The sequence below is a fragment of the Cotesia glomerata genome, linkage group LG6 (assembly GCF_020080835.1).
Source record: "Cotesia glomerata isolate CgM1 linkage group LG6, MPM_Cglom_v2.3, whole genome shotgun sequence".
In the NCBI taxonomy this organism is placed as follows: Eukaryota; Metazoa; Arthropoda; class Insecta; order Hymenoptera; family Braconidae; genus Cotesia; species Cotesia glomerata.
In genome coordinates, this window is record NC_058163.1 from 25,173,805 (window position 1) to 25,198,499 (window position 24,695).

General features: G+C 31.4%; 1 protein-coding gene across 1 annotated transcript in view; it reads left to right on the forward strand.

Moving 5' to 3' along the window:
* Positions 1–23,910, forward strand: part of LOC123268198 (Krueppel-like factor 6) — a 231,294-nt gene extending 207,384 nt beyond the window's left edge. Inside the window, exons 2-6 of the mRNA XM_044733120.1 lie at positions 6,903–7,076; positions 7,227–7,472; positions 8,930–9,141; positions 9,231–9,457; positions 23,587–23,910. Coding sequence (XP_044589055.1) covers positions 6,903–7,076; positions 7,227–7,472; positions 8,930–9,141; positions 9,231–9,457; positions 23,587–23,762 — 1,035 coding nt within the window. The 3' untranslated portion in view covers positions 23,763–23,910. The remainder of the gene's footprint in view (positions 1–6,902; positions 7,077–7,226; positions 7,473–8,929; positions 9,142–9,230; positions 9,458–23,586) is intronic.
* Positions 23,911–24,695: the final 785 nt, after the last annotated feature.

Here is a 24,695-nt window from a genome sequence, read left to right on the forward strand (position 1 = left end):
GAAGTGGAAAAGGGAATGGCATCGCATTCGCATTCACATTCTCATTCCTATTCCCATTCCTATTTCCATTGGGCGGGTTTGGTTCAGTCTATGTATAAACAGAAAGATTTAGAGAGAGAGACAGAGATTGATCCTTGGCATGAGAATCCTTCAAGACCAGAGGCCGAGTTCTAGAATCCGCGGTTATATGCAGTTCATGTCCCCAAGATAGGATGTCACGTCAGTAGAACGTGAGTCCTGCCTCTTGCCTCTTGTCTCTTACCTTCAGTCTCTAGTAGAGCCTCTTGCGCTGTTATCCGCTTTTACTTCCAGTGGATGTTGAATGTAGATGTGTTCTGATGCTGGGCGGGTGCTACTTCGTCCTTCGTCTTTCAGGAAGAATATATGCTACACGTACGCTGGCACTCAGTCTTCAAGGGATGGATAATAGCATGTAGAAATACGTACCCTGGATGCTGAGGACTGAGGTGTTATGCATCAACAGAGTGGATGAGGATGTAGATATACATATATATCCAGTGCGGTGATGTTCTTCTACACTGAAAAGAATGAGAATGTAGAGTAGTGTCTCTACGCTCTGGTGTGACATCCATAATGTCTATCTATTCACTACTCAGCCTCGGACGAGGCTGCTTCTGACGGGACATGAATTTAAACTTCAATGTGTATTGTCGCTGCTTGAATTAATACACCACTCGGTCGTTATATTTAATAAACCGTTGCGTTAAATTCCAAGGCTTATTTATGCCAGTGAAATCTAATTACCAGAGTGTCCAATCGAAAATTTGGTCAACGCCATGAACAAGGCTTCCTGAATTATGACCCAATGTCACTTTCATTACGTAATTTTGATTTGCATTCAACTACTTTGATATTTAAATCAAGCTTTTATAAATCGTAATTTTTTATGCTTTCACTTTCAGCTCTAACGTTTTGATTTTATTGGATACAGTCATTGGAGTTAAACATTAAAATTAATAAATCAATGAGTTATAAATATCTGAAATCATGAACAATATTTACTTTCGAGGTTAATATTCCAGTTAATAATTCATAGCCGATTGAACCAATTCACTAATGAGATACTATTGATTGTCCCGTGTTCTAGTTATAATTATTTTGGGTTACATGGTATCCAAGCCTGTAGTTTAAAACTGTAGTTTTAGCTGGGTCAAAATCTATACTAATAAATGGAGAGCCGGCTTTTTTGTCCGGTTATACTGTGAAAACTACTGAACTGATCGGAATAATACTTATACCATAGGATGCAGCGTGTTTCAGTGAAGGATTTAGTATATGATATGGTGGTGATAACTTATCCGGAACCTATATTTTTTTGACTTAGAAATAATGAATTTTTATTGTAACTAAATTTATTCTATTCGATTGTCATTTGTTTAAAATAAATTTTCTAATTCTATTGGTTATGTTTACATACTTAGGCAGATTTCTTCACTTATGAGACCTGCAATTTCTTTAACTGAAACTTTCAATGCTCATTACAAATTTTTTTTTTCATATCAATTATTATTGATTTTTGTAAGAAAGACACGGGAATGTTATAATGATTGTACATTGAAAGTTACAATGAATATTAGCTAGAATAATTACATGGATAAAAGGTGCATGCCAATTCGATAGAATTGGGAATCTGTGCAAGTAAAAACAATACTCTAATTAAATTTCAAGTCTAGATCTAAAAATGCAATTCCATAAAGGGCGAGTAACAGCTAGTATTTGTAATAAAAAGATAAATATCAATAAATTTTAATGTTAATCATTATTTAAGAATACTAAGCATATCATACTCGCTCTTATTCATTCAAAAATCCCACCATTATTCAGTCAACCAACCAACAACCTAATAAAAAGCTTACAGAGTGACGTAAAACGACTAAACATCCAAAATCAACTTTTAACAAAGTTATTTTCTGTGAAATATTAACTAAAAGTAGTATTGTTTACTATTGACAAAGAAAAAATGATAAAATGTTCAATACTACTGAATTTTCCAAGATATTTATAGCTTCGAACATCTTTTTCAATATTAATATCCAAAGACAAGAACTATTTATCTCGTACATCGACTAGAACTTGAAGAATTCCAGCAATATTGATGCGTTCCAGCATAGATACTTGAGAGATCCCCGTCGTTTCTTGACGGTGAGTGAAACGGAGGACATATCGACATCTCGCCACCCTCTAGCACCAACCCCAATACCAGTATCCAGAACGCAGCACTACAAACTACAACTCACCCACTTACAAAACGCGTTTCTCGGCATTTATCCCCAACATAAAGCTTACTTTTTATGTGTTATGCTTTATACTTACACATGTGGACGGCTGCTCCCGTACTCGTTCATATTAACTGGTCAGAGTGGCACGACGGATACATATTTCACAATGCACTGGACTGACGATGCATGCGTTATAGCTTCCCAGTGCTCAATACTCCAACAATCCAACAATCCAACTGTCGATTCGTGTTCCACGTAAACTACTGCTGGAAATAAAAATCCGTATTTGGAGTTTGTACCATCAACCACTCGAATTTCGCATCGAATCTGGCCCAGCGAGAACCATAACAAAAATTTATTCCCATCGGCCACAGGCGTAAGCAGTAATGCCTGCTTTATTTTCAGCTTTATCTTTTGAATTTTTAGATATAAATAATTTATTAACGCAATAGATCTTGGAATATATATATCCTGCCGCCCCGATTCACTGCTCATGGATCATTACCCAGGATAATAATGGTCCTACTAAATACATAAATAACTTTTTTTTATTGACCGCTAAAATATTTACAGCAAAAACTCGGGCCCTACCTCAGTGAGGGTGGTCTAGTCTATTAACCATAAAATCCCTATTCCAGTTCCCGAGTGGCAGTAGGATAGCAGAGCAAGGGTAGGTTATTTTTTCCACCTGCATGGACGTGAATCAACGTTTCAAAGCTACAGCCTATGCGGTGGTGTTATTCCCTATAACTGACATGTTGCTCGATGTAACTTGTCATGTTTGTTCACAGCGGTGAAGGGTTTGCACGGATTTCAAAACGAGTGAAGGGTAGTTTTGCACATTCATCCAAAAAAAAAAAAAAAAAACTATAAATAAAAATAACGCGATGGGAAACAAACATACACGCAAATATTTTCACAGATCTATTCCCCTATACTCTTTACTCGTATGACGGCGATTCGAGGATACAATCAAGCAGTGCAGACTGGCTTCGATAGCCATCGTTGTTTGCAGAGTTAAAGAGATTTTTATGATTGAAACTAGATCCATCATTGCGATGAGTAACTCGTTGCTTTGATGGATAAATAAATAAATAAACAAATGGAGGAAGTTTGAGCGGAAAGATAATTAGATTTTCTGCTAATTTTGGTTCAAAACTGACCTTAAAAAACCGAAAATTCATAATGTTTTACAGAACAAAGCAACAAATTATATAAAGTGCAGTTGGTAATTAACGATATGACGTCAACGTAAATTGTTAATGCCAGATACAATGATAATACGTGATGAATGGGAATAAAAATGGCTTACATTGAATTAGCAATTGTCCAAGCTATTTGTGCTTGATTCTGACACATCTGTCGCAACTGGTGTTATTACACTCCGCGGATCCAAGAAAGAGAAAAAGAGAAAAACACCAGTAGAGCTAAATTGGTCGCCAGTGTAAGTGTACACTTTGAGGCTTGTTAGTGCTTGGGTAACCCTGACCTCAGGAGCATGGCCATTTAAAATCTCTCTTCTTTTGCTAAATTTACTCCTCTTTGCGTTAAGTAGTCATTTTTTTACTATTGCTTTCTATTTCAATACAATCTATCGAAAATGAAAGCACTTAAAAAGGAGAAGAAAAAAAAATAAAGTTTGGAAAATCCAAAAGTGCACGACTCATAATGCTCATTTAATTATGAAATAAAAAAAAAAAAAAAAAAAAAAAAACAAGCCGTTCAAAATTAGTTGCCGAAGAAACAGCTGTTCTAGGAAGGTAATGCACAGACGCCCCTGGTGGAATAAATGTACATAATATGTATAGATATATCACCATCCATGTAAATTTTACATGGATATATATAGATATACAGTCTTCTAGCTTTTTTATTTTGTTAATTGTACATGAATGACACCGAATTACCTAATCATTCGCATTCGGTGACCTACAATTCTTCTAAAGAATTTAAAAAAAAAAAATTTAACTCAATTGATGCATTTTTTGGCAAGTTATAGTGTTTTCAGAGTTTCTTACATGACGGACAGGAAAATTTTTTGACCTATTTTGATGTTTTTTTTCCGTTTCTAGTGCACTAAATCAATTTTTGAAAAGTGTCAAATTAATCTCTATTAAATTATCTTGACAATAGTATGCAAAATATCTTGATTCCGTGAACTAACAAGACTATAATAATGAAAATAGTTGCCGAAATGAGGCAAAAAAAATTTTTCGATCGTAAAGCACTCTCTGATGCTTCGCATCATAAGTCGTGCAAAATTAAACAATAGTGTTTCTAAATTAAATAAATTCTTAGGTTTACTGCACCCTTAAAGCTGTGGGAATTTTTTTAACGGGTTGGCATTTTGCCATAAAGTTATTTTATTTCATTTTACTTGAGCCTCTCTTGCTCCTCTCTTCTGAGTATTTTTCAGTTATGTGTTTTCTGCTGGAGGGCATTGACGCCCTCTAAGATTACATGGGATAAAAAGAAGAAAGTATCTGAGCGAAAGAATATAAGAATTTAGGGAGACTGGAAAAGACTTGGGTCCCCGGAAGATCAGAAGAAGCAAAAAGAGAAGAAGAAGAAGAAGAAGAAGAAGAAGAAGAAGAAGAAGAAGAAGAAGAAGAAGAAGAAGAAGAAGAAGAAGAAGAAGAAGAAGAAGAAGAAGAAGAAGAAGAAGAAGAAGAAGAAGAAGAAGAAGAAGAAGAAGAAGAAGAAGAAGAAGAAGAAGAAGAAGAAGAAGAAGAAGAAGAAGAAGAAGAAGAAGAAGAAGGAGAAAACAGTTGTGGAAAGAAATGACCATGAAGTGTATAGCATGGAGAAATAGCGAGAAGTGAGAAGAGAGTTTTAGAGTAGTAGCAGTTATCATTCATTTTCTGAGAAGCGGAGCCGCGAAAAAGCTCTGTTAATGACAGTCGCCTGGAATTACGGCGCAACTTCTCATTGGTGAACCCGGACGGTGGAAGGTGGAAGGAATAAAGACTGGGAAACAGAGAAAGAGAGGAAGAGGGAGCGCAAACTGTGCAGAACTTGAAGATTATCTCCACCCTCCAGTACTTGACGCTCGCCTATTTTTTATTTTTTACGTCCGCTTTATGCTCAGGCTCTATTCGGCTGTCCCTCATACCTCATATCTGGCACACCTCCTCGGTCCCTAACTTCTAGCTTCTAACTATCACATCATCTTTGTCTTCTCTCGGATTTTTATTTTATTTCCTCTTCACCTGATCTACAACACGAGCATTTTATCCTGTCGTTACTACCAGGTTCTATCTAATTGTTTCAGCTGACAACCCTTTTATGCCATCGCCATCGCACTCGGATATTTTTTAAACACTCTTACAGTAAATCGGAGCAACGTTTAGCCCAGTTGTCATAAGTGCACTCTCGTTTTATCAGACTTTGCTTTTTGAATCTGCAGAAAATGTTTTTTAATAAAATTTACTTGGTACTTATCGGATTTATATATTACACTGATAGAAAGATTTGTTTATATTTAATAACCTTTATTAACTGTTAATAAATGATTTTTTAACATCATAGGACTTTAAAAATATTTATTAACTGTTAATTAATATTTGTTATGTACTTTCCTCCCAAATAAATATTTATTGAATATTAAAAAATATTTATTAAAATTTAATAAATTTAATTATTAATAGTTAATAGCAGAATCTTTTAGTTAGCAAACTTATTTGTTACTTCAAAATATTTTTCTGTCTTTTAATATTTTTTCAAGTGCAAACTTTAATTTTAATTTTGAGATTTATTGATAATTTTCTATAAACATTATTTTTAATAACATGTTAAATAAATACAAATAGAACTAAAGCAAGAAATAGAACAAAAATTTGGGTACATAATATTTTTTGTTTCTATTAAATTAACTATTGTTTATTTTTTAAAAAAAAAGTAGAATAACATTCAGTATATTTGAGAAACTCCCCTCGAAAAGGAGACAATACTTTTAACCCGTTGAAATATTACCATTATTTTGAATTTAACGGCGCCAATAAGAAAATAAAAGCGGTAAAATTTCTTATACAGCAGATAGTTTATGTAGGTAGAACGTTAGTAATGCTATCTTACAAAAGTCATAAAGTTTCGGGTCACTTAACTAGAAAGCTCGCTGGTAGCTTCAGCTGGTTACTTTCTTACACTGCATGGAAAAGTCTTACGGGCCGTTAACCAGAGGATACTGGGTTTTAGATTCGCTGTCAGTTTGATATTTATTCATGAAACAATAAAAAGAGGACTAACAAAAAAATACTCCAGTTTACTTGTCAATGACTATTTTCAATTATAAAAATCAAATTTTTTCTCCACTAATTATAAGAATAAATCAGCTTAATAACAATATTCTTGTCCAAAGACAATTTTATTAATTAAAAAAAATAATACTAAAGTTAGCCGACAATTTTAATTTTTTGATTTATTTTTTAATAATTAAATTAGAACAAAAAAATATTTTTTAAAAATTGCACTTACGGTTTTTAAAGTGAGATTTTTTTTTTATTTTTTTGTAATCATTTCTTCAATAAAAAAAAATTCTAAAAATTTTTAGATGTCGGCTAACTTAATTTTCATTTAAAAAAAGTTTTTTTAGTCGAAGAAAAAATTTTTCAAGACAATATTTTTAGTTTTTCAAATTGTTAATTACTTATTTTGTTGTTCCAGACTTGCTATGAGATGGAGAGGTACCTGAAAGATGAACCTAAGCTACAATCGTACAAAAAACTGCCCACAGAACTGGACACAGCGCCTTGGAACCTTTTCAGAGCGCCACCGATCTCCTGGACGGCGACGACTTGTACCACAACCGCACAATTTGAACCCCAAATCAAAATGGAGGTAAGTGATCAATTTTTTCTATTTATATCCATTAATTGCTTCAGTTTCGGTCATTTTTATTATTTTATTCCGTTGTATCGGACAGAGCAGTAGATTGAAATCTAAATTAGAGGTCCGGCTGCTGAAGCTAAAAAGTAACTTACTTTTTAGGTGACCGCATCACCAGATGACAGGGATCCCCTGTGTTTGGATGACATCAAATTCAGTCCTGGTGACCACAACCACAATGGCCGAGACAGGGATTTGCTTGATCGTCATCTCGATTCCCTCTCTATGTCATCTGCTAGCTCAGCGTGCTCCGCGCTTTCATGGGACGGCTCGCCGACCTTATCATGCCGGGCGCTTATTTTGAAAAAGGAGCCCAGCGAGGACTTGGAGGAAGACGAGGAGCATGAGGTTTGTTGTTTTTTTGTGACAAAAACTACAAACTAGAGTTTTTTAAGAGAAAAGAATCAATCAAACAAATTGGTGAATAACGGGGAAGTTTTTTGGTTTTATTTTATTAATACTAACTGCAACTGTCTGGTCAATCTATTTTGAAGTCAATCAATCGAGTGTATTGATAGAAGCTTCCGGCTGGCATGTGGACCAAATTTGTTAAAAATTGTTACAGATTGTTGTTTACACTTCAAGCGAGAATTGGGGTTTTTAATTAGTTTTTGCACACCTCAAACTCAAGCTTTTTTAGTTACGTTAAATTTTTGTTAAAATAATCATTCTAGGATATGAATCTGTAGTTTCTAATCTTTACTCATTTTTAATTTTAATATAAATATAGATACTTTTTAAATTCGCTGTTTGAACTTTAATTAAAAAAAATAATTTTTAGTTTAAAAATTATCTGGGCAATTAAATTATTTAAACATTTTTTCTTTGTCTTAATTTATTAAAATTTTGTTTTATTAAATGATAACTGTTGTTAAATTGCACTGTACTTTCTTAAATATTGACGTTTTTAAAGATATAAGCTCATCCTGAGAATACACTCATCAAGAGCTTTCATTTGAGTACCCACATGCATTTTGATATATTTTTCATATATACATATATATAATATATAATATATATAAATATATGAAAAATTGATGTGGGTACTCAAATGAAAGGTCTCGATGAGTGTAACATCGGGATGAGCTTATATCTTTAAAAATATTATTTTTTGACCAGATAGCAATGTCAGTTCTTAAATATTGACTTTTTTAAAGATATAAGCTCATCCCGATGTTACACTCATCAAAAGTTTTCATTTGAGTACCCACATGCATTTTCATATATTTTTCATATATACATATATATAATATATATAAATATACAAAATATATGAAAAATTGATGTGGGTACTCAAATAAAAGGTCTTGATGAGTGTAATATCGGGATGAGCTTATATTTTTAAAAATATCAATAGTGCACAAGATGTAAGGTCATTTCTTAAATATTGACATTTTTAAAGATATAAGCTCATCCCGATGTTACACTCATCAAAAGCTTTCATTTGAGTACCCACATGCATTTTCATATATTTTTCATATATACATATATATAATATATATAAATATATGAAAAATTGATGTGGGTACTCAAATGAAAGGTCTCGATGAGTATAACATCAGAATGAGCTTATATCTTTAAGAATGTCAATATTTCACAAGATAAAAGATCATTTCTTAATTATGTATCTAGAGATAGAGCATTTTTGAATGCAACTTAAATACTTATCATAATATAGATTATTTTTATTAAAAATAAAAATAACAATAATAATAAATCATTAAAAGTTAAGATTGAGATTTTTTTAAATAAAATTTTTGAGAAATAAAAAAAGTAAAAATTTATGATTGTTAAATGTATTTCAGGAAATTGAAGAAGAAGAAGACAGCGGATGCGAAGGAGAAGGCCAAATTCTTACACCACCGTCGAGTCCAGAATCGGGACAAGGTCATTCAAATTCCAGTAATTCGTCGAGTGGCAGTTCCATGTTAGATGTACACAATTTAAATTTACATGGGGCTGGCGGACGAAATGCGATCGTTAGGGTCACTGCAACAAATGGGCAAGGCGTCGCCAGGTAAGTAACTCGTATAAAAAATAAATTATAATTTACAATAGATAATAATAAGACACTAACTTTAATATTTCATGTTTTAAATTTAACAGATTAATCTCCGTGACGGCAAATGATTTCCCAGTAGTTACAAATACGCAACATCAGCACACAGGTACAACAGCAGTTCCAACGACAGTAACAAGCAGGCATCACGCCAGAAGTCACGAACACAGTCCCCAAGACACTAAACGTAGAATACACAAATGTACATTTCCAGGATGTAAAAAAGTTTATACCAAGAGCTCGCATCTGAAAGCACACCAGAGAACGCACACGGGTAAGTCATTTTTTATTTTTTTGTTTAAATGTTCTGTCACTGAATATTTAGATTCTGAAATAAGCTTGACAATTTATTAAAATGTTTTTAAAAACTCTCTTCATATAAAAAGTATAAAATATTTTATTTTTTTAAATAAAAACTTTAATTATTTCTTTTTCTAAAAAATTCTAAAAAAAATATTATTAAAAAATATTTATTTAATATTATCAAAAATTTAAATAAGAGTTGTTAAATTAATTAATATTTTTTTTTATTAAAAATAAAAATTCAGTAAATGAATTAATAATGAAAAGTGAATTGAAAATGGCATGAGTTTAAACAATTTTTAATTAAACATTTTTGCTCTGAATATTATGAATACATAATTTCATTTCTCTCTCTCATAATATGAACAATATTTATTTATATTTATTAAAATTAATTGGCCCGAGAACAAGTGTTCCTTTAAGGCGATAAGCGGTATAAAAGTACATGAATTATCAATGCAATGTTAAATATGTATTATTAAAATCATAAAATATTAAAACAAAAGTTTGAAATATTGAATGTACACAACTTGAATGTATCTCTTTAAAAAAATAATGAGAATAATCGTACATATTTATTTAAATTTCGTAAAATTGATACTTAAAAACTTTTTAATGATTCGAAATAATTTATCGATAAAACGAAACTAGTTAAAAAATAATCTTACACTAATTTATTGCCGAGAATTGCGAATAAAGAAAAATCTTTTTTTTTTTGTGAAATTTCACTTTTTAATTAGTGAAAAATTAATTAATTCAAAATTCATGATACTGAATTTAATAGACATCTAACAATTTTTTTATATTTTTATAATAGTGTAATTAAAATGAAAAAAATTTAGCGAAAAAATTCCGCATGTAGAAATTTTTAAAAATTATAAATGTGAATTTTCAAAATTTTACCATCATACATAATTAAGAATTGACCTTGTAACTCGTGAACTATTGACATTTTTAAAGATATAAGCTCACTGCGACATTACACTCATCGAAACCTTTCATTTGAGTACCCACATCAATTTTTCATATATTTTATATATTTATATATATTATATAGATGTATATATGAAAAATATATCAAAAATACATGTGGGTACTCAAATGAAAGCTCTTAATGAGTGTAACATCGGGAGGAGCTTATATCGTTAAAAATGTCAATAATTAAGAACTGATATTGCTATCTTGTCAACTAATGATATGTTTAAAGATATAAGCTCATCCCGATGTTACACTCATCGAGACCTTTCATTTGAGTACCCACATCAATTTTTCATATATTTATATATATTATGTATATGTATATATGAAAAATATATAAAAATGCATGTGGGTACTCAAACGAAAGCTCTTGATGAGTGTAACATTGGGATGAGCTTATATCTTTAAAAATGTCAATAATTAAGAAAACTAACATTGCTATCTCGTGAACTATTGACATTTTTTAAGATATAAGCTCACCCCGATGTTATACTCATCAAGACCTTTCATTTGAGTACCCACATCAATTTTTCATATATTTTATATATTTCTATATATGTATATATGAAAAATATTTAAAAATGTATGTGGGTACTCAAACGAAAGCTCTTGATGAGTGTAACATCGGGATGAACTTATATCTTTAAAAACGTCAATATTTAAGAAAGTACAGTTCAATTTAACTAAAGTCATTATTTAATAAAGGAAAATTTTATTTATTTATAGTTCACAAGTCTCGGCAGTCACGTAGTGACTGCAAGATTGCTCTATTACATATTCTAGTACATATTCTAGTACATCTCTAGTACATATTCTTTAAAACTAACTATTAGATATCAATTAGTGATTCTCCACTAATTACATCTTGACACAAGAATAAATAATAATTAATAAAACTATTAAATGTTGCACATGTCATAATAAATTTTTCAAAAATTTATATTTTTAAAAATAAAAATTCTAAAAGCTCTATAAACTAACACGTAAAAATAATCTGTAAAAGTATCACTTTCACCTTTGCATCGGTGAACTTTCGAATTATCTTCCATTACAATAGAACAGAATAGTTCGATTTTAAAATTTAACAGCAAATACTTTTTGGTATCGGAAATAGAACGAAACTGTGAATAAAACAAAGGGTAAAACGAAAATAAAAACGAGTAAACAAACAAGGAAACAGTAGACGAAAAAAAAAAAAAAAAAAATAAATAAAAAACAAAAAAGGTAACTGAACAGTACAGTGAAACATTGAAAGTTAATCCGGCGGGCATTTACGAGGCTCTTGTCGATGCACACTCAACGACTATCGGATTTCAAAAGCTGCCGACGCACAAAAAAAACTCGACTTTCAATCGTATTTTGCATCCCCAGCGCTTAAAGAGCGAGCGAATGAGCAGAGCGGATGCCTTGCTCCAGAGCTGGAAGAAGAACAAGAACAAGAACAAGACCCAGCAAGTTCGGAGGGCAAAAAGAGAAGGAGAGGAGTATAATTCCGCGCTTTCTGGTCTACACGAGGTGGTCAACGCATGCTGCGACTTTGGGGTTGATGAAGGACGTTAGTGCTTGGAACACGATATTGCAGCTCGGAATCCTCTTGCACAGGGGCTGCGCTATAAGGGTTGCCTTACTATAAGCGAGACTGGCTTTGGCTCTGGGGTAGTTGCGGTAGATGCTAACGGCAGGACTGTAATTAACGAACCCAAACCCAGCCCTTCTGATGGCATTCTCTGTACCGCCGTCTCTCATACTCCAAAGTCGTCATCTCATCCTCGACGGCCTTTTTGTCGCCTCACTACTGCTTGCTTTTCATCCTAAAGAACATGCATATACTTTTTACACATGGTACACACACGCATAGACTCGAGTAAATATGGAGAACAGGTAGTAAGGATGAAAACCAAAAGATGCATTATATAATCAGGACGCATTTGAACCGCGTCTTGTTACGCGAATCCGACAGCAAAATTGCTAACTACACTCGAGAATTACGCTAGGAAATTGTTATTATTATCAATTATCATCATCGAAAATATATAATTTAGTTGAAATTCAAATTTAGCGCTTTAATCTTAATCAATACGATCATTTTTTTCAAACTTAATAACTTCAATTAAATCTTTTATAAAAATTTATAATAGTACATTCTAAAAAACGGGAGTGAATTTTCAATTTTAAAAAGAAATTATTAACATTGTCAAGTATTTAATATTTATTTTATCCTTAAGACTGGTTTTTATAATACATTTTTTAGATTTTTTTAGATAATTGGCTATCCAGTGTAAAGCAACAATTTTTTCTCGAATTTTGATTTAATATTATTAGCCTGTAGGGTAGAAGTACTGTTTTTAGTCACCTTAGCACCATTTTTGGCCAGTTAACATTTTAATTAATTCATAAAAAATTATAATATTATAAGCATATTTTTGTTGAGTTTTAAAAAATTTATATTAAAACAAATTGAGTTTGTAATGATTTATTAATATAAATTCATTTCTATCGCTTATTTGAACAACAAATGGCTATAAACAATTTAGCTACAATTCATATCTAAACTTGCCATTAAAAATAAATTTTAACTGAAAAAATAATTCGGATGGCCCGGACCAGGACTCGAACCTGGATCTTTTGGTTACACGCTAAAAGCTCTACCTGTTAAGCTATACGAGACTAACAATATTAAATAAAAATCGTTGCTTTAGATTGGATAGCCAATTAACTGAAAGAATCTAAAAAAAAATTATTAAGTATGTTTAATGAAATGAAATTAATTACTTTAACCCTTTAGAGTCAGAGGATCTTGAAAAGTCTACGCGTGAGAGTAGTGAGGAGAGCGCAAATCCGTAGTAAGACCCAAGAGTGGGGTTTCAAGGTCAGACTCTAAAGGGTTAATGTTACTGAAATTAGTTTACGGCTATTTTCAGAATTTTTTAACAAATAAATTAATATAGAGAAAATTTATCCAAAAATGCTACTTGTAGAAATTAAAAAATAATATTGATGCAATTTTTTTTTAAATATTATAATTTATTTGTTTTATCAAACTAAAAAAAATTATCATATTAATTTTTTTAATCTCTAAGTACGCATTTTATAATTTTCAAACGAATGATAATTATTTTTTTATTTTTATCCCACAAAAAAATAAAAAATTTACTTTTTTTTATTATAAAAATAAAATTCTTCTCGGAGTGATTCGATTAATTAAAAATCATCAACTCTGATTTTACTTCCCAAATTTTTACAGAGTATAATAAAATTTGAGATAAATTTTTCTTAAAAAAATGGATACATAATTTTAAATTTTATCGGTATTTTTTCGGTGTGCAATTTAAAATAACCATCTAAAATTTACAATCGATTAATAATATAAGCGTGAGTAATAAAGAGTCAATAAAGAGTCAAAATGTCGCAATAATAACAAGAACATGATTGTTTAATTTGTTATTTATTAATTCCAACTACCTGTGATTTTTTCGTATTATTTTATGATTTTGGATGGGATAAAAAATGGAAATAAGCGTGAGTTTTCTAACACAATTATTAAAATGAAATGAAATGGAAAAGTAGAAGATGCGGTATCAACAGTCTTTAAAATGAGACAAACAAATAGATGGATATAAAATAAAGGAGCAGACGTATTGATCTACACGTGCGAGTATCCTGACAGGCATGAGGACGAGGACGAGGACGTAGACGTTACGTCGGTAGAGAGATTTCCAATTACTGAAGACTTTCAGTCGTGGAATTCCATTCCCGGGGCCATTGTTCTCGTTCGCAGTTTGCGATTCCGGCTTTGATCTGTTCAGAAAGCACATTTTGTACCAGCAAAAACGATTTTAAATTTTCGAATTGAATTTTATCGCTTGGTACGTGCAAGACAGATCCGGTAACAAGAATGTCAAATTTAAATTTCTCGGGCTCAGTAGTCACGTTCTTCACTAGGAATTGCAGAGCTCCCTTCATTTTCAATGGGTGTCATTATCAAACCAACATTGAGAATGTGACCTAGAGTAGTATAGGCCGCCGATCTTACAGAGAAAGTCTTATCTGAGTTATTACTTTTCGGCGTAGATGTATCGCTGCGTCAGCAGGCAAGATCTACAAGGGCGGACTCTACTTTTTACCGAGTATTGACCGAAACCTTCCCATAAATTCCCGTCTTTCTGCTTTTTTATTCCTTCAGGGGAACACTACACACACGTTCCATTCTAGTAAACGTTGTGTTGGAGTCTGTTGAGACACTTATACTTACACACTACTTGGGCGACGGGGGTGAGTCGCAAAAGGGGATGATAAGAATAAGACCGAGACGAAGGACGTAGAAAGTGTGCTATATTGTGGCGGCACGACGGCAAACTTAATAAAATGCAAAGACGACGAGCACGCGTTGCTCCAGCAGACTGACATATCGACGTAATACACCTCTCCGACTTACAGGTCGTGTCCGATCGCAACTTGAAGCTTTCAGAATTTAAAAAATAACTTATATTATTTAGAGTTTCTGTAGTTTTTTTACATCACGCTTCTTATACTGATACTCGAGCTCGTCTACTTTATTTTATCCGACGGAGAAATTTTGGTCATTAAATTTGACATTCATAAAAATCAAAAATCTTCGATTTTCTTAGCGGGAAGTTAAAAAAAAAATCATTTATAAAATTTTAACTGAATTCAATTATTTTTCGGCTTTTAGAAAATTATCAATTTTTATAACTAAAAATTCAAGATGTATTTTTAAATAAATTTTACTTGATTCAAAAATTTTGTCTTGATTCAAATTAATGCAACTCGTCAAAATTATTTTCTTGGTTCAAGAATTTTTCTTTTGATTCAAATTAATTTTTTTTCTCAGTTTAAACTTATGAAATTAAACTAAAAATAAAAAAACACATTTTTTATTAAATAAGCCACATAGAAAAAATGACTTCAAGAAAAATTTTTTCTTCAAAATGTCACTCTTGTTTTAAGTAGTTCAATTCTCTTAACTTAAGAAATAGATTCTCGAATCAAGGAACTTGGTTATTTTCAAATAAGATGTATACAACTTCGCCCAAGAATTTATATCTCTTGGATTAAGATAGACGGTAACATTGGTTCAAGATGTTACCGACTTATTCCAAGTATGACACGACTCTTGAATTAAGATATTATTTAACTTGTTTTAAGCATATAAATGTGTTGTATTTTTGTTATTCTCTGTATTAATAAATATTTTGTCGGCATATAGAGAAATCCAAATTTTTTAACTTCAAAGTTTTTTTCTGACTTACAACTTATAACATTATAAATAAAAAAATTAGTTCTTGAATCAAAAATCAATAATTCTTGAAATGAAATAAAATAATTCTTTTTTGAAGAGAATCGTTTTTGAATAAAGAATTCACTTGTATCGATCGAAGATAATATAGTCTCGAACCTCGTAAAAATTTTATCGATCGGAGTGATTAGACCTCTCAATCCAAGAAACATTAATTCAAGACAAGAATTTCTTGAAGTAAGACAACTAGTTCTCTTCAAAATAATTTTCTTGGATCAAGAATATTTTTCTTGAATCAAGATATTTTTTTTTATCAGTGTATAAAATTACAAACCTTTTTTGTAGGGAATTAAATTGCCAAAAAGATCTGATCTTTAGCCAGAAATAGAAAAAAACGAAAAATTTTCAATGCGCATTTTGATAAATCTAAAAATTAGAACGAATTTGATAGATTGGTTATAAAAATTAGTAATTTCATGATAATTAGTAAGAGAGGTGTCACTAATTTCATTCAAGAAGAAAAAGGACGACAGAGGACTTAATGATGTTCATTTATAAAAAAATCATTTCCACTATTATTCAAAATTAAAGCATGCCAAAACTCGTGTACTGCCAAAATTATTTATGGAAAAGATTTATAATCTCCTGAACAAATTTTTCAATATAATAAAATCTATTTATAAAACTTAACCAGATAATTATAATTGTAACGTCTGAGCAAAGTCTAGCTAATTTAATAATAAACCGATAAAATGCGTGACACGCGCCTATACCTATCGGTAGGACATAATCTGTGCGTGAAATGGCTCTCACACATACAAACATGGCTTTAGAGACAAAAATACCTAGCCAGAGTAATAGTCATAGACATAGACAGCCATGAAGAAATGAATGACCATCCCCGCAAGTGCTTCCGTGCGTGAATACGAATCCGTGACATCCGGAGTCTCTGCATCGCGATGTGCATCCGCGTTGCACATTGTTCCCGTTAAATTATTCATTCCACGATGAATAAATTCAATTCATTTTTCATCACTCGAAAAACTAGAAAGCGTTAAAAACCTCGGCAATTGATTGTACAAAGCAGTCGCTCACTGACTTTTTTATTTTTCCTCCTTTTTTTGTTCAGTCGGTACAAAAAATATAAAAAACTGCCTTACCGAGTAGAGCTCGATAAAAAAGAGGGTCGAAATAAGTGCATACTCGGCCATTTGCGCACCCGAATCTCTATTGCCTGGAAGAAATAAATCCCTTTCGCTCGACTCGTCCTGCTCAACTTCTCTTCTCGGTAAGGTGCTTCTTCAGCTTCAGCTTCTGCTTCTGCTCCTCCTGTGTAGAGTAATTCTCCGCCGCGAGGGAGTCAGACCCTAGCTCACTATCGCCTACCCGTTCTAAGTCTTTGTAATTTCTCTTTTTCCCGCCGAAGGCCAGTAAAAACACTGCCCGGGTTAAACTTCTTCTTCTTTCCCATAATCTTTGTCTTCTTTAACATAACGTTGTCTTCGACTCCCTCTATTTTCGCAGAATCCATGAATCGATTCTAGTAAATTTTTTAAAGGATAATTTCACACTGAAAAAAGAGATTAATTTATACCAAGAACAAATTTCTTTATCTAAAAATAATATATTTATCAATTAAGAAAAACAATAAAAAAATAAAGTTAAAAAATTTTTCAATTTTTGGTTCAGAATTTACACACGGAAGAAAGTAAACTGTAATAATAAATAATAGTCGATTTATAATAAGTAGTGATCAACTGGAAATATTACCATTTCAAACATTAAAATTGTGATTTTAACAATCACTTCCCGCATGGAAAAATATATATGCGGAAAATATATGCAAATATATATTTTCACATATATTTTTTTTGCGTTAAATATATGTCGGCATATATGTTCACATATAGACGTGCATATATGTTCACATATATGCGCGCATATAAATGCAATATATATGTCTAAAGATACACAGAAAAAAATTTAACTTGAATCAAGTAAATAATTTTGCAGAATTTAGCTTTCTTGACTTGAGTAAAAAAATTCTCAAACTGAGAAATTTTTTTTTCAGTGTATGCTTACATATATGTCTACATATATTTTGACATATATCTCTGCATATATGTCAGCATCTATGTGAAAAATATATGTTGATATATTTTTTTTTTGCGTAAATATATGCGGCATATATATTATATATGCGACATATATTTTTGACATATATATTTCTCCATGCGGGTTTATAATATTTATCATTTAAATGCTACAATTTAGTATTTACATGGAAGAAAATACTATTTCAAACAGTAATATTCGTTATGTGGAAGTCCAAAATGTTAAAATATAATAATTAAGAATTATGGCTTTGATATTTATCATTTCGTACCAAAAAAATGATCTTATAATATGTAAAAAGTATAAAATAAAGTTAGTAAATTTCTAATACAAGCAACTTCAGTATTTACAAAGTAAAATGGTAAATTTTAAACGCAACGCTAAAAATCAAACTATAATTATTTATTTGCTTGGACTGGTAAAATATATTCACGGAAAAAAGTAAACTGTAATAAATAATAGTCGATTTACTATTTCAAACAGTAATATTCGCTATGTAGAAGTCCAAAATGTTAAAATATAATAATTAAGAATTTTGACTTTGATATTTATCATTTCGTACCTAAAAAATGATCGCATGATATGTAAAAAATATAAACTACAGTTACTAAATTTCTACACTGAGAAAAAAGTATTTTGATAATCACAATACTTGGTATTTTGATAATCAAAATACCAAGTATTGTGATTATCAGAATATAAGTCAGTTCAAGACCTATACTCTGCGCAGTAAACTATAATATATGCGCTGTCACTGTCATCGAAGTTTTAACACTAACAGTCAGTTTACTTGATTTATGCACTGGTAAAAATAGAATTCAACTAACATTTATTATATTAGCTTGAAAAAAATTTATTATTACACTTTTAATTTTAATTTTAATTTGTTTTGTTAGCTTTATAAGTCAATTGATTTGTGCCAGTCAAGTGAGGTTATAAACATCTAATATTCTGTTATATTGGTATACTGATAATCAGTATACCTAGGTATTGTGGTAATCAGTATACTTATTGTGATAATCAAAATACCACGTATTCTTAGTAGCACAATACCAAGTATTCTGATTATCAAAAAAAAATATCCTTAGTAGCAAAATACTTTTTTCTCAGTGTATACAAGCAACGTCAATATTTACAAAGTAAAATGGTAAATTTTAAACGCAACGCTAAAAATCAAACTATAATTATTGATTTGCTTAGAGGTTGGCAATAGCCTAGTCGGCTCGATGCCCGCTTTTCGAAAGAGTGGGACCCGGGTTCGATCCCGGCACGCACCAATATTTTTCAGTGATTATAGATAAAAATATGTGCGTTACGTTGCCAGCCTCTGAACGTGGCAGAGATAGCCGGGCGGCACACGTCTGACTTGAGCGATCACCCATTTTAAGCAACAACTTGAATGAGTGACCGCTCTAGTCAGCGTTGGCTAGCGCGAGGGATCTCTGTACACTAGGAGAAGGGCCTAATGCTTCAGTGGTCGATAAAGAAGAGTTTCTTATCAATCACTGTAGACTTAGCCCAGCTCCGACTGTACTATCATGGGTTTTCTCTGTGGTTTCCCCATGATTCTGTTCCAACAGCCTGAGAGGCAAGGTGCAGGGTAAATATGGTACAGAAAGCACAAGTCGGACCACAGCCGCAAAAAATAAAAAGCAGGAAAATTCGATAATAAAGCAGGAAAATACAGGTTGAGGATATAAACATTTTGTAAAATGTAACAGAGTTATTAAAATAACTGTACATCTGGAAAACAATAAAAAAAAAAAAAAAAATTATTGATTTGCTTGGACAAGTAAAATATATATTTTAAGAGTAGAATTTTTACTGTTTCAAATGTTAAATTCTTCGAGTGTGAGATCTTCCCCTTCTCCTCATAGCATAGATTATATATTGAAACGGCAATTTTTACTGTTTGAAACTGTAATTTTTTAAGATGAGAAAGTCGTTATTTATTATAGTGACAGCTACTAATCAAATTCTCGATATTAAATTATAAATTGTGGCTTTTACACTTTCTACACGGAAAAAAGGTGGCTTTAAAATCTCATCAGGAGATACAAAAATTGTATCACCTGTGAAGTCAACAGAGGTGATTCTAAATTTACGCCACCCGGTGATACAATTTTTGTATCTAATGTATTTTAAATGGGACTAACTTGACGGTAATATTCATACCCTCAAACCTTGAAATAAATTTTTCCAGACAATATTCTTTTAGCATTGAACATACACAGTCATCGGCTATGTTATTATCACGTTTTTTTTTTACAACAAATTCTTAATTAATAAAAAAATCCATACGACACAAAACATCAACAACAAATATAACCTATACAATATTCAGGCGCATGCGTGTAGCGCACTCATAATTTACTTCACTGTGATGTGGAATCAACATCACGGTGATACAAAATTTGTGTCACCTCAAACCGAAACTAACGCCACTCGTACAATTGGATTTTTACATCATTAGTGATGCAATTTTTAAATCAACTTTTTTTTCCGTGTACATTAAGTTTTGTAATATTTACATTTGTGCCACCCGATGTCCACTGTACTGTTTGAAACTACTAAAATTAACCGAAATCCGAGTGAATTTTACAGTTTTCTTTTTTCCGTGCAGTGCATCACATCACACTGATAGAAGGATTTGTTTATAGTTAAAGATATTTGTTAATATTTAACAAATCATTTATTAGAGAACACTTTTTAGTCCTTAATAAATATTTCTTAGTATTTAAAAAGATTTATTAATATTTAATAAATGAATATCAGATTTATTAAATACAAACAAATCATTTTAAATACTAAAAAATATTTGTTTAATACTAAAAAGTGGTCTCTAATAAATCATTTGTTAACTATTAACAAATATTTTTTGGTACAAATAAATCCTTCTATTTCTGCAGAAATAACCTTTCTAAACCTAAAAAACAACTCATCGTCTGACACCGCGTCAAACAAAATAAAAATTAAAGTCTCACAATAATTCCTCGGTAAAATGAAATAAACACCACCACATCACTTTCCCCTTGGTTGATAGCTCTAACAAGAAATTTTTAATTCCCCTGCATTATTAACCAGTAAATAATGATAATGATAATGACAACAATAATGTATTCTCGGGATTATAAAAACGGGGTGACGTTGATGAGGTGACGCAGCCTGGCAATAAGAGAGACAATGTGGGGTTACCACCTGTGGCTCTTCAGCTACCGGGTTAACAAGCCACGTTGGTTATTGCCAGCAGAGAGCAGAGAAGGACGTGAGTTAGGGCGAGGAGGATGAACGATTGCAATTTTCTCGCGAAATAGAGAAAGATTCACCATAAAAAGGAAGCTAACAATGACAATGACAATGACTAAGAAACAGAGGCTCTGAAATATTAGCAGAGATGCCTTGTCGTGATCACCACCCGCCCAAGGCGACTCTTTTTTCCGTCATTCCACTTAGTCTTCTCCTGTGTTTCTACCTCTATCCAGTTGTTCTTCATCTTTTGAGAGGACTCCCTTCTCGTTTTCTGGTTTTCCTTACACGGATGCATGCTCACTGAAAAATAGATTCACGTTGGATCCATTGATCTAGACGACGTGTGTTATTTCATCCGTTTTAGTTTTTCGAAAGTGAGGTAAGAAAATTGGAAAATTCCTATCTTCAGGCGCCACGTCTCCGAGCGTTATTTCGTCTACGATAATAAGACGAACGAGTGGAAAAACACTTGTACGAACAAGTATAAATACATCCTATAATATATACCGTTCGTGGATCCTCCTGGTGTATATTTTGTAAAAATACCCTCAAAAGATCTGAAGGGAGAGGGAGAAAATTTATGTCGCTGTTTGTTTAACCTTCCGGTTGTGTAGTTTGCATCGTTTAAACCAACAGTCCTCAGTTTGTTTCTTATCCAGCACCTTGTATCATATTATATTGCGAGGCTCTACTCTCTTCCAGCTCTGTCATTGCTCCTCAACGTTCTCCACGACTCTTGCTATTGCCTTGAGGAATAGGTATACTCTTAGGGTATAAGGCAGAGTATGGAGAACGACGGCGACAAATCCAACAAGAACGTGGTGAGGCATAGCCAAATTCCTCCTCATTCATCCCGTCGGCGTACGGCATACCACCACGCAGCAAGAAAATTCCTCGGGAATTATATATCTAAGACACACGAGATAAGAACTCCACTATAGACCCCAAAGACGCTCGGGATAAAAAACTTCGGGAATACTAATATGCATGCATGCCTTGAGCTGTTTTGTCTATAATGAAAATAATCAGTTACTAATATGAGTTTACGAGGGTTTAGTTTTCAATTTTTGGATGTTATAAGGAAAGTTGGGGAATTTGCCGGTTGCTTAAGACGTGAGCAAAATTTTGAACAGTTTTTTTTTGTTAGTAATGTTATATAGTTCAGAAAATTAATAGTTCGAACAAAAATAGAAGTAATTTTTTGGACAAATTTATTCTTAGTAAGAAAAAAATTTTTTTTAAAATAGTAAGCTCGGAATATTCTTAAATTATTGATCTAATTACAATTCTTTAAACAATTAATCATAAATATAATCTTAACATTTAATCTTATTAAACTAAAATCAAGTTTTGCAAAAATATAAAACCTACACAGATAAAAAAATTTATTTGAATCAAGTAAATAATTTTGAAAAATTTCATCTTGATTTGAGTATAAAATTTCTTAAACTAAGAAATTTTTCTTGGTTTAAGTAAATTTTACTTAATTTAAGATTTTTTCGTCTTTATTCAAGGCATTAGAACTCTTAAAAAATATTTTCTTGGTTTAAGAATTTTTTTCTCGTTTTAAGTTAATTTTTTTTTCAGTGTATACAAATTTTTAGTGATGAAACTCAACGAAAATATTCTTAAACTTTACTTAAAAATAATTAATTACAAGAAAATTGTTTGGTTTTCTTTAAAAATCGATAATTGTAAGAAAAAAAACGCCATTTATTTAAAAAAAAAATTAACAATCAAAAAAGCGAAGTTAATAATTTTTTAACCAATTATTAATTGAATAAAAACTTTTAATTTTTCTTAAATATAATTAATAAGGTGAAAAGTTCTTTTCAAAAAACAAAAAAAAATCAGTACACGGAAAAAATAAAAAAAGAAAAATTACATTATATAATGTAACGTCGCGCTCCGTGATAAAAATTGGAAAAATTACAATTTCAGATTTTAATTATTACCGATTTTATAAGAATTACATTGTAAGCTCTGAAAATTGACATTAAAAATTTGAATTTAGAAAAATATTATTTCGAACTGTAATTTTTCTAGTTTTTAATACGAAGAGCTGCTTATTCCTATTTATAATGTAATTTTTCGAGTTTTTTTTTCCATGAAGTTGAATAAAAACACTAAATTTTTCGAAAAAATAATTAATTAAAAAAAAAATGTCCTAATTTTTTTTTTCTCGAGAATTGAAAAAATTCCTCATTTTGCAAAATAACTAGAGTAAGACCCTATAATTACACTTTCTTTGTTTATAAGAAAAAGGTCAAATGTGAGGTAAATAAATACATATATCCAAGCAATTTAATACCAGCGACTCTGAAGCAATCCCCAGCTAATTTACCAGATTCCCTCGAGAAAGTTCCGACTCAAAAAGTCTCGTTCTAACCTTTTAACATGTGCCCTGAAATAAAACGTCACATCAACTTATAATTACAATTAAAAAAAAATCAAACCATTAATAATTAACCCTGCAAATAAAATTCCTCGATATGTTCCAGGTGAAAAGCCATACAAGTGCAGTTGGGAGGGATGCGAATGGCGATTTGCGCGCTCGGACGAGCTGACCCGCCATTACCGCAAGCACACAGGAGCCAAGCCCTTCAAATGCCGACACTGTGATCGTTGTTTCTCGCGCAGTGACCACCTGGCTCTTCATATGAAGAGACACGTCTAATCTCGCTTATCAGCACTTACTGTCTAACCACTTCCAAGTGCGATCAGTGAGCTCGAATTTATTTAATGCATGCCAGCTCCTGGTTATGGCGATCCTCTAATGTCACCGTCGTCGCGCGTCTTCGTCAGCTAGCCGACTTAAAATTAACATTAAAAAAAAAATTAATTAAATTGGAAGGAATTAGTTGACACGTTCTCTCAAAAAACTTCCAGCCTTGCTTCCAAGTTCATCTTTTACTTGTTTTTACGCTGAATTAATTAATTAATTAATTATTGTTCCTGCAAGACATTTTAAAGTATTGGTCTAGCCCCGAGAATTTTATTTTTAATAATATTTTTAATTGTAGCCTTATTGATAAGTATTATTAATTATTAATTATTAATTTTAATTATTATTAATAGTTACTAGTTAATAGATTTAATATTTAGTTAATAGTTGCTAATAATTAATTAATCACACCTTGGAGGCTAGACAAAATTGTGATCCTGCGCTGAAATTAAAATTTTCTCATAAATCAGCCAGATATAATAATAATAATTATAATAATAATACTAATACTAATAATAATAATAATACTAATAATAATTAATTGTTAAAATTAAAAGGTAGCTTAATAATGCGAAAATTTAATTTTTTAGCGGGAAGATAATTATTATTTAAGACACGATTAATCACTGCCAATAATGTATTACGATGTTGGTACATCGGCGTCTTTATTATAACCTAAATTTAAGAACAAGTATCGATGACAACGAGGAAGGCAACGATATTAGAGATGAAAAGAAAAAAATTAGCGAATTTTATTAGTAAATTATGCGTCGTTCGTAATTTGAGATTTTTTATCATGATTTATTATTTTTTATGAAATTTATTTTTTTTTTCTTTATTATTATGTAATATGATTAATGATTATTATTGGAGCCTCTGGATCCT